Source organism: Euprymna scolopes, chromosome 45 (genome assembly GCF_053919585.1).
Source record: "Euprymna scolopes isolate OS-2025 chromosome 45, ASM5391958v1, whole genome shotgun sequence".
Lineage (NCBI taxonomy): Eukaryota > Metazoa > Mollusca > Cephalopoda > Sepiida > Sepiolidae > Euprymna > Euprymna scolopes.
This window is the reverse complement of record NC_136526.1, coordinates 2,246,308-2,264,711: the sequence shown is the minus strand read 5'-3', so window position 1 is coordinate 2,264,711 and position 18,404 is coordinate 2,246,308. Positions and strand designations below refer to the sequence as shown.

Here is an 18,404-nt window from a genome sequence, read left to right as displayed (position 1 = left end):
GAAAAAAAAAAGATGTAAGCTTGATCTTACTATAAGAAGTTTGTTTTTTTTTAAATTCCATTTTCACCCCAAATAAGGCACAGTGCCACTTTAACGTAGAGGGCTACTATCGGGGACATAAGTTGCAGGGGTACTATGTAGGGAGTTGAGCAGCAAGTCTGTTCACCTTACACTTGAACTTCTGCATGTCAGTACAGTTAGGGAAGCAGGAAACTGGAAGAGAATTCAAAAGTCTTGCAGTTCTGGGGAAGAAGCTATTAGAGTAGAAGGCTTTCTTACATCTAAAGATCTTTACTATGTAGGAGTGGGACTTTGCTGCTTGTCAGGTTTGTCGGGGGTATTTATGTCGAGGGGGGGGGGTACAAGTGCTTGTAGTCCGTCAAGGGGTCCACCATTAAAATATTTGTAGAACAGGCAGACGGATGCAACATTTCGTCGATGGGACAGAGGTTGAAGCTTAGATGACAGTTCAGGACCCATCAGGTTGATGACTCTCTTTTGAACCCTGTCCAGGAGTGAGAGACTATTAGCAGATGCACCAGCCCAAATGTGGCAACAATATTCCATACATGGGCAAATGGTGGCCTTGTAGAGGTACAGGATACTTTCAGGTATAAGTAACTTTCTGGCACTGTAAAGAGTTCGCCCTCTTCGCAGCAACCTTGGCAATGCTCTTGATGTATCTGTTCCAACTCATGTTCCCTATGAACGTTAGGCCGAGGAGTGTTTTTTTGTTATTCTTTTTCTCCTCCTCCCTCAACTTTCCAACATTGGAGGGAGGGGGCATAGTATCACATGACCTCAAAATTTTTTTTTTTTTTTATTTCAGAATCAAGCCCGATCTTTGAATTCCAGTAATCGATTCTTTGCTAACAAGACTCTCATGCAAGTTGTTACTGACTCCCCACTCTCACCCGCGAGATCCGGATTAAAAGGTGTATTGGTAGCCGACTCTCCTGACACCTGCACAAGGTCCGTTTCTTCAGGCAGTCAGCATTCCAAGGACAGCCTTTCCTCAAACAGTTGCACAAAAATCACGGTAGCCGAGTCTGATTACGAGTCTGATGAAAGCTTGCACGCGCAGGATAGTAGCGTTAAGAATGACCCTGAGGTTGGCGAAGACGATAGTACAGAATTTTGTTCTCCCGTCTTCCGCGACGTTTCTGTGGTTGTTCCCAGCAGCACTCCACGTCTGGGTTCTCTAAAAGCCAAAGAGCAAACCAACTCCCCTGTAGTGTCGACTGATCAATCCAGCAACTCTGCAGGTGTGGATGGTGGTCCTGTGTCCCCGGTATCGACCGATCAAGCTGAGATGCCTACAGATATCGAGAATGATCCTGGATCAGATGATCAGGTTAACGATTCGAAAAAGGAAGCTGGTTCTGTATCGGCCGATCAAGTTCACAATTCTGATATGGCAGATGCACCTGTATTGGCTGAGCAAGTCGACAACCCTACGAGTAATACCGATGACGTATCTTTGGGGGTTGATTTACTTTCCAAAAGTTTAAACAAGAGTCTTACGTTGAACAACAGCGACATTGTCCGCTCTGTCAAGCGGAAACCTAACCGATACAGGGTTTTAAGCTCCTCAGAAAACGAGTCCGAGGGCGAATTCGAGGAACCGGGTTGGTTTTCTGATTCTTCCAAGAAGGCTGACGAGATTTCCAAAGATGACGGCACCGCAGAAATCCCCAAAGACGCTAACGAAATTCGCTCCCCTGAAAAAAATAGTTTTTCTCTGCCGGGCAGTCGCCGGAGAAAAACATGCGTTATTTTGTCTGATTCTTCCGACGACGAAAAGGATGCCGACCAGGTGAGCTCGACGTCTTTGTCAGATTCATCTGTACGTATGAGAAACCAAGGAATCCGGAAAAGAAATCGACATGTCTTGCAGTCTTCATCGGATGAAGCTGGTAGCGATGCAAGCGTTGACAAGGAAGACAGAGACATGACGGCTGATGACTCTGTGGTTATCAGTGAGGAGTTAAGCATTGTCGTCGATCCGTCTGAGCCGATGATCCAGTGTGTGAAAACGCCCCCAGCCAAGAGGGTTCTCTCGCGTGTGAAGAAAACACCCGTGTTCTCTAAAAAGGGGTCTCCTTCACTTTCTGCAAAAGATTTTATCGCGACGGAAGCGGATGAAATGCAAAAATCTGGTGATAATAAATGTGATGTGACCGGTCCAGAACTGGATGCAGAGTCTTCTTCCTCGGATGAAGACAATTCTGAGGAGTATGAAGATGATTCTGAAGAGGCTGAAGAAGATTCTATTGATGAAGAAGAATCAGAAAATGAAATTGGTAAGTTGTCTTTTTTTTTCCCCCACATATCTGTATCTCTGCTAATATACAAAAGAAACTTTGTAATTTTGTGTTTGAGTTCGTTCCTTATGGACTCTAAAACGACTGGGTCAATTTTTTTTTTTTTATTTCACACAAATGTACCTTATGTGTCTAGGAGTTTGTTGTTGTGTAATGTTCTCCATGAGTCGTTTGAACTGGCTCCTCCATCTAAATTCACTGCATCACATGTAGATGCCACCCATGCAAGTTGGTTTGAAACTGCGGTCAATATCAGGTCCAGTCATTCATGGTTCCAGTAGCGCATTCCATGATAAGATCAGCATCTTGTTTCACTGTGCGAAGCCAGGTTTTCAGGTGTTTTTTGAACAGAAATTCATCTATATATATATAAAAGCGAAAATGTATGCGTGTATGTATGTTCGCTATTCCTCGATGTCCACGAAAGGCTTCTTTCAAAGAAGCGCTTGCTCGCTTCACAACTTTTTAAAACTTTTTATATCAACTTTTTATATCAACCTGCATAAATTAAAGCATCAGTTTTAAGCGTATTGTATAACACTGTCCCATTGACCACTGCACACTTATTAACCCTTATCCTCGAGTGGCCTCTGGGCCTTGATAAGTGGTGACTGCTTTGTAAAATAAAAAAATAAAAAATTGAACACATATCTAAGGAAAATGGCAGAAACACTAAATGAAGACCTCTAACCTGTGGTGAAATGGGGTCAAAAATGGATGGTAATATTCAGTGCTACCAAGAATAATTATAAGAAACCATCTCAACCACTAATAGCCATAGCTAATGATTAGGGCTGTGACAACAGCATATTCTTTTCATTGTTTTAACTCTCGAATATATATCCAACACAGTTAGATACAATTAATCAACCGAGAACCACATCACTCTACATAAAAACATAGAAGATATCAATGGATCAAAACGAGGAAAAGAATATATTTTTTTCTTTTACAAAGGAGTCACCACTTATCAAGGCCCTAAGACCACTCGAGGATACAGGCTATTGAGTGTACAGTAATCATTGGGATTATATCATGATTTTTTTTTTTTTTTTTTTAACATAGGCATCACCACATTATCAAGGCCAAGAGGCCACTCAAGGATAAGGGTTAAAGGGTGTACATTAGAAATTGGACAATATAGTAATCATTAGTAATGAAAATTTGGTAAATTTGATAACTTATATGGAACGGCTCATCAAGAACTTATTAACTTTAAACTTGAAGACAACCATATTGTAGTCAGCCGGAAAGCAGGAAAACGGAAGACCATTCCACAGGCGTGCAGTTCTAAGAAAGAAGCTTTGTTCATGGAATCTACGTTTAGGTTTAGGCACAGATAAAGAGTGGGGGGAATTATTGATAGTGTTTACAGCTAGACGAGTGTTTCTTGTGAAAGTTTGGCGAGGGGGCACCATAGATTGAAGCTCAGTCGAACACTTTCCACGAAAATAACGATACATCAAAGACAAACTCACAACATCTCTTCTGTGAGATAGAGGTTGCAAGGAAGAGAAAAGGACATCTCCTACGAGGCTACGAAGTCTATTTTGAACTCTATCAAGGCAGGACAAGTCCTTTCTAGCAGCTCCTGCCCAGATGTGGCAACAGTATTCCATCCCTGGACGTACCTGGCTCTTATATAGATAGAGAATAGCATCAGCAGTGAGATATCTACCGGATCGATAGAAAGATCCCACCATTTTTCCAGCGGCCTTGGCAACAGATTTGAGTGCCTCAAGGGTCTATCCTTAGACCTTTATTATTCCTAATATTCATAAATGACCTCCCTGATAAAATTGTCTCTGAGATGAGTATATTTGCTGATGACACCACGCTCTATAACAGGTACGAGGGAAAAACAAATGAACACATATCTAAAGAAAATGGCAGAAACACTAGAGGAAGACCTCCAACCTGTAGTGGAATGAGAACAAATATGGATGGTTACATTCAATGCTGCCAAGACTAAGCTTGTTTCCTTCAATAATTACAAGAAACTTTCTCAACCACTAATAGTTATGGCTAATGATACATTTTCTGAAATTACTTTGTTCAAACTCCTCAGATTAACGTTCACAGGGAACGAGTTGGAAAAGATATACTGAGGGCATTGCCAAGGCTGCTGCAGAGAAACTGGGCTCTCTCTACCATGCTAGAAAGATACTTATGCATGACAGTATCCTATACCGCTACAATACCTAAAAACAGCCTATCCTGCCTTGACAGAGTACAAAATAGACTTCGTGGCTTAGTGGGGGATGCCCTTTTCTCTACCCTGCAACCTCTCTCCCACAGAAGAGACGTTGCGAGCCTATCCTTGTTTTATCGTTATTTCCATGGCAGGTGCTCGTCTGAACTCCAATCTTCTCTGGTCCCCCCTCGCCAATCTTTCACAAAAAACACCCGTCTAGCTGAATCCACTGTGAAAAATTTCCCCCACTCTATATCTGTGCCTAAATCAAAACGCGGATTTCATGAACAAAGCTTCTTTCTTAGAACTGCACGCCTGTGGAACTCTGTTCCGTCTGCCTGCTTCCCACCGGACTACAACTTGGATGTCTTCAAGTCCAATGTTAACAAATTCCTAATGAACCGCCCCCTTAAGTAAACACTTCTACAAATCTCCACACTAACGTAATGTACTTGCAATAACCCTTATCCCTGAGTGGCTTCCGGGCCTTGATAAGTGGTGATCACTGTGTAAAAAAAAAAAATAAATAAAATACCACCATTTGCCCATGTATGAAGCATTGTTGCCATATTTAGATCGGTATGTCTGTTACTAGTTTCTCAGACAGGGTTTAAAAGAGTTGCCAATTTATAATAGGTCCTGCACTGTCGGCTAGGCTTCAACCTCTGTCCCATCGATGAAATGTTGCATCCTTCTGCCTGTTTTGGTTCTGGATATGACCTAAAACTATATCCGGTGGTGAGGCCCCCAACTTGCATGCCTTAGGGAGTGTGGAGCCATCCTTTAATTGCCATTGCTCCCAGGTCCACTCTGACCCGGAGTGGTAGTACCTGTTAGGGTCCCAACTATGGGTTAAATAGAATCTGACTTAAAAAAACAAATACACTATATTAAAAGATCGTTCTTCAAAATCACCAGATTCGGCATTAAATAACCTGAAAAGGGTTGATATGCCGTAAAACAAAACAACCAACCAATTCTGCCTGTTTTATTTATTTATTTTAATGATGAATGATCTGACGAACTACAAGTACGTGTACTCCCTTGGCGTAAATACCCCCCACCCGATAAGCAGCAAAATCCCACCCCTACACAGTAGAGATGTAAGAAAGCTTTCTACTCTAATAGTTTCTTTTCTTGAACAGTTAGATTTTGAAATTCTTTTTCTGGGACCCTGCTTCTCTGACTGTACTGACATGCAGAAGTTCAAGTGTAATGTAAACAGACATCTTGCTGCTCAACTCCCTACATAGTATCCCTGCAAATTATGTCCCAGATGGTAGTCCCCTGTGGTACTGTGTTTTGTTTGGCGTGAAAATGCAAAAATTAAAAAAAAAAAAATTTTTTTTAAAAGTCGTGATAGGTCTTGACGCAGATTTTCAATGTTGTATTGCATTGACTAAAAAAATAAAATCTCGTACGAAAGAAAAAGAATTTGTGGTCGCAGCAAATTTATTTACCGCGATCTTTGCGAAATGTTATTTTCATATTTTTTTATCATTTTTATTTTTTTTTATTTTTTTTTGTTTTTACATAAACATCACTTATCAAAGCCCAGAATCAAATGCATGTTGACCTGACCTCATCCCAGCTGTGCTATTAAAAAAAATGCTCTGCCGAAGTAGCTCCAATTCTCTCCAAACTTTACAACAAATGTCCCTGTTAGTAGCCCCCTACACCAAAGTGGCAATGTGCCTTGTTTGGGGTGAAAATGTCATAAAAAAATTTAAAAAAAAAAAACATAAGTCGAACGGCTCAGCATTAGGTCCCAAATAGTAGCCCCCCCCCCTACATCAAAGTGTTACTGTGCCTTGTTTGGCGGGAAAATGAAAAAAAAAAAAAAAAGTTGTGATAATTCATGAAGCAAATTTTCAAAGTTGTATTGTTATGACTAAGAAAAAAAAAAAAAAATTTCTTGTACAAAAGAAAAGGATGTTTAAGCAAATTTATTTCCCCCAATCTTTGCGAAACGTTATTTTCATACTTTTTAATGTTCTTTTCTCGTTTTGTAGATTTACCGGAAATCTCACCTGGAAGGACAAAGTTTTACAACCAATGCATCAATGCTTCCAGGTAAAAAAATTTTTTATCAGAAACCATTTCTCGTTAGTTACGGTAAACTTCTTTTCTACGTTTCCCCACAGGGTTCGTACAGACTTGAAAAGTTCTTGAATTTTGACTTTTTGACCTGAATAAACTTATTTCTATTATTACCTTGAAAAATCCTTGAAAACGTTGAAAATGTGGCCGCAATTAATAGAATTAACCACCACCATCCTTTCTAAAAAAGAAAATACTTTCCTTGTGCAGACAGGACTCTCCAAAGACGAATCCCCACCCCCTTCATCCCATGTGATTTTTTAAAAATTATCTGGAGAAGGCCTTGAAAAATTTTGGAAAGTGAAAATCTGTACGAAGCCTGTCCTAAGTCAAATGCGAGTTCTTTGCTTTTGGGCGGGATTTTTTTTGTCATCCAGGAAATGTGCATTTCGGATTTTGAATTTTTGAGATGAGGATCGAAAATTTGGATTATTCCGATTATTATTTTCATTTTGGGTGTTATTCGCACGTTTCAGACGATATAATCGTCGACCTTCTTTTCTACATTTCCCACAAAGTTCGTACAGACATGAAAAGTCCTTGAATTTTTTTTTTTTTTTTTTTTTTTACCTGAAAAGGCCTTATTTTTATTATTACTTTGAAAAATCCTTGAAAATATGGGAACTGGTGGCCGCCATTAATAAAATTATCCCAACCCTGCCCCACCCCCTATAAAAAAAATATACTTTCCTTGCACAGACAGGACTCTCCAAAGACGAAATCCCCTCCCCCCATGTGATAATTTAAAATTAGGCCAAAAAAATGGACAAGAGGCCAGCAATCTTAGTTGGAAATTAAAAAGCCGTGAAGAGAGTTAATATTTGAGGTGAAATCAAATATATTTAAAACTACTTAAAAAAAAAAAAAATAATAAATAAATAAAATAATGCAGTTTGCAAAGTTACTTTTGCCTATCGTAAAATTTATTTGTTGTATTTTTTTTTTTTTCACAAATCACTTTTTCAAATCGCTGTGGGCTTGTAAAACAAACCCCAAATTTTGTTTTTGAAAACTTTAATTTTGTTTGGAGAATGCCTTAAAAAGTTTTGAAAAATCCTTGAGAATGGACATCGAAAACCTGTACAAACTATTTCTTTTTTTTTTTTCTTTTTTTTTTTTATGCAGAAACAGTGCATTTCTGTTTTGTAATTTTTGAGATGAGGATTGATAATTTGGATTATTCCGACTACTATTCTCATTGTTTCAGACGATATAACCTTGAACCTTCTTCGGGTATGTCTTTTGGAACTTTGTAACTTCATGGAATTTCAAATGGAACTCTTTATTTAAACAATGGAGGTAACATGATCTCGTTTCGTCAGCCATGACTGAGACAAAGTCTTAAGTGAAAATTCACAATCGTATTCAGTCTTACCGTCACTGAGGACTGTAACTTCAACCTCCAGAAGAGTGTAGTTTGCAATTGAATTTTATCTAGAGTACTTTATCTGTTCTGCAACAAGTTTTTGCAGATGAGAAAAATAATTCAAAGCACATTTTTTTTTTTTTGTTTTTTATTGTTTGAATGTGAGTTTTCTGCTTTTTAGTTAAGATCTGTTTTCTTTACTTTTTTTTTTTAATTTTTTTCTTTTTTAAATTTCCTCCTTTTTTTTCTAAATATCCTTTTTTTTTTAATTTTGTTAATTATTTCTTTAATTAAAAAAGTTTTAAAATTAAAAGTTTTGGAAATTTAAAAAATTAATTAATTTAAACTTTTTTGATGGTTTTAAAATCTTAATCTTTTTTTAATTTAAAAACATTTTTTGAATCTTTTTAAAAATTAAAAATAAAATTTAATTTAAAGTTTTTTAAATTAAAAAAAAAAAATTTTTTTTTAATATTTTTTTAAATATTTAAAAAGAATTTTTTTTTTTTTTTTTTTTTTTTTTCTTTCGATAATTTTAGATGTAAAGTTAAAAAATGTAAATTTAAAAAATTTTATTTCAATAATTTTAGATGTTAGATTATGTTTATATTTGCGAATCTCTAATGAATTCTAAAATCTCTGTTTTCGTTTCAGAGAAGCTTACGATGATGCGGATTACCAGGCGGCATTGAAGAATGCTTTGTATGCTTTGCGAGAAGATTCGTCGGATATCAAACTGCAGGCATTTGCACTTCATCTTCGCCAAATGACCACAAAATAAATTGCTGTGATATTTCGAAGAAATTAGAGAGATTGTTTTTTTTTTTATTTTATTTTTTTATTTTTTTTTTTAAATCAACTTTTGGAGATATTGTTGATGTTGAATGAGATTGGCAAAGAAAGAGGGAGGATACTTTTTTAAGATTTTTTTTTATGTCAATAAATGTTGGTAATTTTTTTTTTTTTATTCACGTCAATCGACTGTCTCTCTCTTATTACTACACCACGTCTCTCTGACTCTGCCATCTCTCTCTTTCTCTCTCTCTCTCTCTCTCTTTCTCTCTCTCTCTCTCTCTCTTTCTCTCTCTCTTTCTCTCTCACTCTCTCTTTCTCTCACTCTCTCTTTCTCTCTCACTCTCTCTTTCTCTCTCTCTCTCTTTCTCTCTCTCTCACTCTCTCTTTCTCTCTCTCTCACTCTCTCTTTCTCTCTCTCACACTCTCTCTCTCTCTCTCACTCTCTCTTTCTCTATCTCTCTTTCTCTCTATCTCTATCTCTCTTTCTCTATCTCTCTTTCTCTCTCTCTCTCTCTCTCTCTTTCTCTCTCTCTTCTCTCTCTCTCTCTCTCTCTCTCTCTCTCTCTCTCTCTTCTCTCTTTCTCTCTCTCTCTCTCTCTCTTTCTCTCTCTCTCTCTCTCTTTTCTCTCTCTCTCTCTCTCTCTTTCTCTCTCTCTCACTCTCTCTCTTTTTCTCTCTCTCTCTTTCTCTCTCTCTCTCTCTCATTACTATGTCTTTTTTCTAATTCCATTTTCACCCCAAACAAGGCACAGTGTCACTTTGAAATAGGGGTATTATGAAGGGAGTTGAGCGGCGATATATCTATTCACATTACACTTTAACTTCTGCATGTCAGTTCAGTTGGGAAAGTAGGAATTCTGAAAGGAGTTCCAAAGTCTGGGGAAGAAACTATTAAAGACGAAAGCCTCCTTACAGCAACGGATTTCAACTATGAAGGGGTGGGATTTTGCTGCTTGTCGGGTTTGTAGGAACATTTACGTTGAGGGGGTACAAGGACGTGTAACTCGTCAGAGCATTCACCGTAAAATACTTGTAAAACAGACTGAGGGATGCAATATTTCGGCGATGGGACAGAGGTTGAAGCTTAGATGACAGTTCAGGACCTATCAGGTTGACGACTCTCTTTTGAACCTTGTCTAGGAGCGAGAGACTAGTAGCAGATGCACCAGCCCAAATATGACAACAATACTCCATACATAGGAGAATGGTGGCCTTATGCCCGAAAGTATCCTGTACCTCTATAAGTAGCTTTTTAGCACGGTACTGTTAGCCCACCTTCTTCGCAGCAACCTTGGCAATACTCTAGATGTATCTGTTCCAGTTTATGTTCCCTGTGAACGTTAGGACGAGGAGTTTAAAAGAAGTACATTCAGGTAATGTGTTTTTGGTCATTACTATTGGTGGTAGAGAAGGTTTCTTGTAGTTATTGAAGGAAACAAGCTTAGTTTTGGCAGCATTGAATGCGACCATCCATTACAATGTCATCTCTCTCTCTCTCTCTCTCTCGTTACTCTGTTTATCTGTCTCTAATTACGACACCACATCTCTCTCGTTACTCTGCTTTTCTTTTTTCTTTCATCGTTTTTAACACTGTATACTCAATCAAATAAATAATTTAAACTGTTTTCTTGTTTTCTTTGTGTTTTTCATTTTTACTTCAACTTCACAATTCAAATAAACGGTTGTTGTATGTTTAAAAAAGAAGTTGCTCATCACTTCGGCTATGACGAGAGAATATTCTTGTATTATTTTGATTCTCTAATATATATCAGTTAATATCTTATACGTCTTTGGATAGAATGATGTGGTTCTCAGTTGACTGTGTCAGATATATTACTCGAGTCAAAACAATGTCTTATTCATTAGATATGTTGTTTTGCATTGAAAAACAATATTTTATGAAAAAAACAGCAGATGGGAAGAATGCAAACTTTGGCAGGGGACACAACGAGTGCACAAGGTATTAATGCTGTCTCAAGTCAGACTTAACGATTTTACATTTAAACGTAATTAAAACTTTAGGCAGCAAGTTTTTTTTTTGTATTTTTTTTGGATATAGAATATTACCAAGTTATCATAAAATTTATATTACACTAAGTCACAAAAAAAAAAAACAAGTTGAAGGGAAGACTAATTGGGGGGGGGGTCCTAAAAAAATGTATTCTGGCGGTGGGGGGGGGGGGACATGGCTTAGTTGTAAAAGCCAGATGGGGAGTGCCTAGTCATTGGGTGGGGGGGGGGCATTGCCTAGTTGTAAAAGCTACTTAAGATGAGGGGGGGGGGCATTGCCCGGTCATTAAAAAAACATTGACAGGGCCAGGGAGGGTTAATAAAGAAAATTGGGTGCCATCAGTCAGAAGCAAAACTATAAATATAAATTTTTTTTTTTTTTCATTAAAAAGTCATCAAAACATTTCACTCTGCAATTCGTTTTTTTTTTCTTTTCTTTTTTTTTCTTTTCTTTTTTTTCTTTTCTTTTCTTTTCTTTTTCTTTCTTTTTTTCTTTTCTTTTTTTCTTTTTTTTTTCTTTTTCTTTTTTTTTGCATTGGTTTCAACGTCCGAAATTGTAATTTGGATTAAAGAAATTTTAAACGGCAAAAAAAATGAAAGACAGTTTTCTTTTTGTTAAGTGTTGAGACATTATGTTGAACAAAACTGACGGTGAAGAATCAATGCAGTCTCGATCTTGAGTGTTTCCTAGTAACAAAGATGGCGGCAGGTTTGTGATAGAGATGACAGTGAACTGATTGAATCCAAAATTCGACAATTTTTATAGTAAAAATTTGGAAGCTTCTCATTGGTTGGTTATTATAACTTGTGGTTATAAAAACGATCGTTGAAATCATTGAGTCATATCTCGTTCATATTAGGAGTCAAAAACATTTTAATTAAAGAATCGTAATTGAATTGGAATTTGTTTCTTTTTAAATAAAAATTTAACCCTCAGTTGATTTAAACTACTGATTGAAAAAATGGAAATAAGGAATTCGTTTTTTTTGTTTTTAATATAATTACCTGTCAAAATGACAAAACGAAAGGTGTAAAAGACAAAAAAAAGGTGGGTGGGGGGGTGGCAGGTAGGCTCAAACCCAGAGCCTTGAGGCCAATAGGCTGACAATATACAACTGTGCTACGGCGACGGAAGCAAAGTAAGACGTTAAATTTAGCGATTAAAAAAAGTGAATGAGTTTAAACAGGTGTTTTATTTTATTGCGATCGAACATCACGTCATGGGAGAATGAAATCCTGCAGTTAACTATTTCTGCGAGACAGTTTTTTTTTGGGGGGGGGGGGGCGCAAATGAATAGTAATTGTCTGATATGATGGTTTTCACCGACATTGATCAAAGCACTCTTTGCTTTTCTGGACGTGCCACACGAGTGGTGAAGTTTGTTTCAATTTCGTTTTTTTATACTGAAAAGCCAAAGACACATGCGTGGGCCAATAAATATGCCAAAATCGCACGTAAAAGTTGTCCAAATTATTAAAGATACATGCCAAATCGTTTCGTAAATCTTCGATATTATCATCTCGGTAGCATATAAAAAGTTATAAGAATGAGCGACCAACCTGAGAACCACCCCGAAAAAAGCCTGCGCCGGACATACAGAAAAAAACACAAACATTTTGCCTTTTATATAGATAGACTAGTGGGGGATACCCGGCATTGCCTGGGTGCTTGTAGGTTTGTGTGTTGGGGGGGGGTAAAGAAGAACAAAAAAAAAACAACCCTGTTTTAATATTAAAAAAAAAAACGATAAAAAACAGCAATTTTCGAAAATGGAAAAAATAAGGCAGGGGGGGGGGGATTTGGTGACAGGTCGGCTCGAACCCGGAGCCTTGAGGCCCATAGGCTGAGCCTGAACACTTGCGCTACAGCAACAGTCAATGTAAGAGCGATTAAAAAGTGAATGTCAAACATCACACTATTCCCCAGTTTTTAATAAGGTCAAATCGTTTTATTGCGGGATAGTTGACAGTGACATTTACATCTGGTTCGAATTCAGTTTCGATATTTTTATACTGAAAAGTGAAAGCAACATGCGGCGATCTGAATATGTGGAATATTTATCTTTTGAAAGTCGAACAAATTAAATAGACAGGCGACTCCCGTTGTTAAATTGTACATATTATGATTCAGATGTGCTATAAAATGTTTTCAGAAAAAGTGACACCCACGAGAAGGCGTCGGAAAAAAGGCTTTCTCGGACATACACGAAAACGCGCACACACACAAACATTTTGGCTTTTATATATATAGATTATTGTTGGCTCACAAGGAGCTTTCACACAGGTCATCAAAGATCTCTCATTGAAAACAGCCTGTGGTGTTCACTGGAAGCTGAGTGACAACAAGTCTCCAGTACTCTTTCTTTTTTTTCTTTTTTTTTACATGGAGGGATCACCACTTATCAAGGCCACTCAGTGATAAGGGTTATTGCGTGTACAGTAATCAATGAGATAGTATTGTAGTAATCATTAGTATTGGGGGTTTTGATAGAGTGTCTTACTTAAGGGGGCGGTTTGTCAGGAGTTTGTTTATGTTGGACTTGAAGACGTCCAAGTTGTAGTCAGGTGGGAAACAGGTAAGCGGCAGAGAGTTCCACTGGCGTGCAGTTCTAAGAAAGAAGCTTTGTTCATGGAATCTACGTTTGGATTTAGGCACAGATAAAGAGTGGGGAAAATTATTGACAGTAGTTTCAGCCAGACGGGTGTTTCTCGTGAAAAATTGGTTGGTGAGGGGGGGGACGAGGGATTGGAGCTCAGACGAGCACCTGCCATGGAAATAGCAATAAAACAAAAACTTGCAACGTCTCTTCTGTGGGAGAGAAGTTGCAGGGAAGAGAAAAGGGCACCCCCCACTAAACCACAAAATCTATTTTGTACTCTGTCAAGGCAGGATAGGCTGTCTCCAGCAGCTCCTGCTCAGATGTGGCAACAGTACTCCATCCCTGGACGCATTTGGCTTTTATATAGAGAATTGCATCATTAGTGAGATATCTTCTGGAGCGGTAGAAGGATCCCACCATTCTCCCAGCATCCCTGGCAACAGACCTGATGTACGTGCCCCACCTCAGATCAGGAGCAAAGGTCAAACCCAGAAACTTGTCAAAACACGGAGCCTCCCCAAGACAAGAGGCATCCATCTCAACATACTCTCCACACCTTTCGATAACATTTGCAAATAAATTTGCATTATCACAACAGCTGCTTGCCATTGATTTCTCGTTGGCAGCAGCTATTGGTCTTTGCTGGGATTTGAGTGGCAATAAGCCTCTTCTAGAGCCCAGTTCTCTTCGCACTTATACAGTGGAGGTCTGGTCAGTGCTCACTCCTCGGTCTTTCCTTCCTCCTTGACTACTTGGCTATTTGGTTTCACTTTTTTGGGGGGAGGGGGGGCGGGTCAGTGATGTGGTAATTGGGAGATTGGGTGGGGTTAGGGAACTTATAGATATGCGCCTTCAATGTTTTTGGTTCCATGCAGTGTTTCCTGTTTTGTCTCTGTGGCAGTTTGGTCTACGCTTTTGGTTCGTGTGTGTTAGTTTCCGCATTCAAGGGTTTTCCCTAATATTTCAGCTGTTTTCATTATTGTTGTTCGTTGTATTTTTCCAATCATTCCTTTGATTCCAATTTCTCCCATTCTTTTTTCTAAGTTTTTCGGAATTATTCCTAGTGCTCCTACTATTATAGGTATTATTTTGATTTTCTTCATCTTCCATATCCCTTATTTTTTTTATTTTATTATTATCAATTTGATCATTATTATATTATCATACGATGAAAACCGTCATATCAGACAATTACTATTCATTTGGGCTCCCCCCCCCAACAAGTTGGGGAGAGAAAAAATAAAACAAAAAAAAAAACTGTCTCGCTATAAAATCAAGCACCTGATTATTAATAATTTTTTTTATTTTATTTTATTTTATTTATTATTTTTATTTTTATTATTATTATTTTTATTTTTATTATTATTATTACTATTTTTATTATTATTATTATTATTATAGGAGGAGGCGGAGGAGGAGGAGGAGGAGGAGGAGGAAGTATGTTGAGAGATGATAACGAATTTAAAGATGCATTTTTTCCAATCATTCCTTTGATTCCAATTTCTCCCATTCTTTTTTAAACTTTTTCGGAATTGTTCCTAGTGCTCCTACTATTATAGGTATTATTTTGATTTTCTTCATCTTCCATATCCCTTATTTTTTTTATTTTATTATTATTCCTATTTACAATGCCTCCCTACGAGGACAGAGTTAAACACCAGGGTCGTTTTTTAAATATGGAGAAAAGGAACAAAAATTAAAATTGTCTCAGTCGTGAAGGATTTCTTCTCCACTGACAGAGAACAAGAAATTGGAGTGTAGATCTGAAGAACAGATACTACACTTTGATCCTGACCCGAAGATTATTATATTATTATAAGTATGTTGAGAGATGATAACCAATTTAAAGATGAAGATGGATGAGAGCTGAGATGTAGATTATTAAACTAGTGAGGTTGTCAAGAAGTCTTGTTACCTTGGTAATATCATTGGAGCACAGGGTGGGGCAGGTAGTAGCATGATTATAAGAGAAGTGAAATAAGTTCGGGGAACTTCTGTCATTACTAACCAGCAGAGCGTTACCACTTTCAACCAATATAAGACTGCACCAGTTATGTGTACAAAGTGTGATGCAGTATAGAAGTTCAACCCTGGCCATTGAGAGTTGAGGACATGCGCTGCATGGAGAGAAATAACACGAGAATGACACAATAGATGTGTAATGTGAGTCGAAAGACAATAGCCAATTTATGTTTCAGACAATGAAGACAGATGGAAATTCAGATGTCCAGGAAGTATATATATATATATATATATATATATTATATATATGTCGTATATATATATATATATATATATATATATTATATATATGTCGTATATATATATATATATATATATATATATTATATATATGTCGTATATATATATATATATATATATATATATATATATATATTATATATATGTCGTGGCAGTAGAGTGAAAAGCATATCTTATTTTTCTTTTATTAATATTATTGGAATTTTTTCCCTTTTTTCCCCCTTGTACACATATTTTTGTGAATTATTCCATGGATTTTGGCCTTTGGATTATTTTGGACCATCTTCCAATTACGGGATTTTCTTGGATTTTACTTGTGCAAATGGAAATTAAATTAATTTTCTTGAAGTTATATATTTGGATTTTACCGTCACTGGATTTTTTATCTTCCACCAGACTATCCATTCATGTGTAATCACTTTTTTTCTTCGCCATATTCCCTCTGCTTCACTTTTTTTGTTTTCAAGTAAGATCTTTGACTTACTTGTTGTTTCATCAAATACTTTTGCATGCAAAATCCGATCCTGCATTTTGCTAATTCCTACCCTCTGATGAGAAGGAAAGTATTTCTTCGAAACTCCACAGATTAAGGACAATCCACTTATCAAGTGTTTCCTTTTCAGATTAAATATGTTTTTAACTCATTTCAAAGTGTTTTTAACATGTTTTATGAACTGTTTGCTCGTATTATAAGTTCTATCTCCTATTTCGTTTTATCAAGCTTTTACATCTGGCTGAGATAACTTTATAAATATTAATTCTTTAATATTTATAATATACTTGAATTTTACCATCTTGGATCATTTTGGTAAATTTAATTGTAATTTTTATTTTATTTTATTTTATATATATATATATATATATATATATATATATATATATTTAAAGGAGATTAGAACAATAGTCTAAAGAGCAAAGTGTATTTTAATGTAATCGTAAAATTACTAATTTAATTAAAATACAGGGAAAGAAAAAGTGCTCGTTGTAATTTAGATATATAATAAGCTCAATAGGTAAATATCCACAAATGAAAGAAAAGGTAAGTTTGTGGACCAGGCGAGAACGCAGACCCCACAATTTTAATGAACCACCGTTCTGCCAGATCAAACCCTAACCCTAACCCATTCCTGTGTCTCGATAAATCTTCTATCATTATAAATACATCTGCCTTACTTTTAATGCTAGGTTTATTTATGGTGTCTTTTACATTTAGTAAAAACCCTTCACAATATTTGCTGATGAGGAAACCTTGTTTAATAAAAAACTATATGTAATAATTATTGTCCGTAACTTGATGTCTACCACAATAAAAACATTGTTTTCCGAAACGATCGTACAAATAATTGATTTTGTTGTTGTTCCTTCTTATGAAACGGATTTTTAATTTAATTATAATTTGATTTTTAAATTATCAATCACATTACTAAATATATATATATATATATATATATATATATATATATATATATATATATGTGTGTGTGTGTGTGGACCTTTGTTATTTATTATTGTTATTTCTGATATTCATAAATGACTTACCTGATAAAATTGTCTCTGAGATGGGTATATTTGCTGACGACACCATAGCAGACACATGGGGAAAACTAATGAGCACATATCTACGGTAATGGCCGAAACTCTAGAGGAAGATCTTCAGTCTGTAGTGGAATGGGTGTCATAAATGGATGATAACGTTCAACGCTGCCAAGACAAGGCTCGTTTCTTTTAATAATTACATGAAACCTTACCAACTACGAATAGCTATGGCTAGAGATACTTTACCTGAGATCACTTCGTTCAAGCTCCTTGGCTTAACGTTCACAGGAAACATGAGTTGGAATAGATACATTAAGATCATTGCTAAGGCTGCTGCAAAGATGGTTGGCTCTCTCTATCGTGCTAGAAAGTTACTTACGCCTGAAAGTATCCTGCACCTCTACAAAGCCACCATTCACCCATGTATGGAGTACTGTTGTCACATTTGGGCTGGTGCATCTGCTACTAGTCTCTCACTCCTGGACAAGGTCCAAAAGAGAGTCGCCAACCTAATAGGTCCTGAAATGGCATCTAAACTTCAGCCCCTATCCAATCGATGAAATGTTGCACCCCTCTGCCTGTTTTACAAGTATTTTAATGGTAAATGCTCTGACGAACTACAAGCCCTTGCACCCCCTCAACAAAAATACTCCCGACAAACCCGACAAGCAGCGAAGTCCCACCCCTACACAGTTGAGATCCCTAGATGTAAGAAAGCCTTTTACTCTAATATTTTCTTCCCTAGAACTGCAGGACTTTGCAATTCTCTTCCGGTTTCCTGCTTCCCCAACTGTACTGACATGCAGAAGTTCAAGTGTAATGTAAACAGACATCTTGTTGCCCAACTCCCTACATAGTATTCTGCATTTTAGGTCCCTGATAGTAGCCCTAAGACCCTGCACTCTCCCCGTCCCCAAACTTCTTATCGAGTCTAGGTTTGTTTTTGTTTGTAAAATTTTAATTTCCATTGTTAAAAAATTGATTGTAATTTTTGTGAAGCCGGAATAAACTATATAGAAGAGGCTATATGCAAGGGACATAACTCCGAATGGAATATTTTTGTGACATGGCTGCAATATTTTTTGTCTACCTATAGAGGTAGAATTTTGTTGTTTTTTTTATTAAAAACAAAATAGCAGATCACAGTGTAGTATCTGTTCTGAGGCTGCACTTTCACTTTTTCTGTCCTCAGTCGGTGGAGGAGAGGCTCTTTATGA

General features: G+C 36.9%; 1 protein-coding gene across 2 annotated transcripts in view; it reads left to right on the top strand.

Moving 5' to 3' along the window:
* Positions 1-10,404, top strand: part of LOC145269129 (uncharacterized) — a 127,482-nt gene extending 117,078 nt beyond the window's left edge. For both annotated transcript variants that reach the window (XM_080124731.1, XM_080124730.1), the window contains exons 19-21: positions 830-2,303; positions 6,531-6,591; positions 8,639-10,404. In XM_080124731.1, the coding sequence (XP_079980857.1) occupies positions 830-2,303; positions 6,531-6,591; positions 8,639-8,765 (1,662 nt within the window). In that variant the 3' untranslated portion in view covers positions 8,766-10,404. The remainder of the gene's footprint in view (positions 1-829; positions 2,304-6,530; positions 6,592-8,638) is intronic.
* The last annotated feature ends 8,000 nt before the right edge of the window (positions 10,405-18,404 follow it).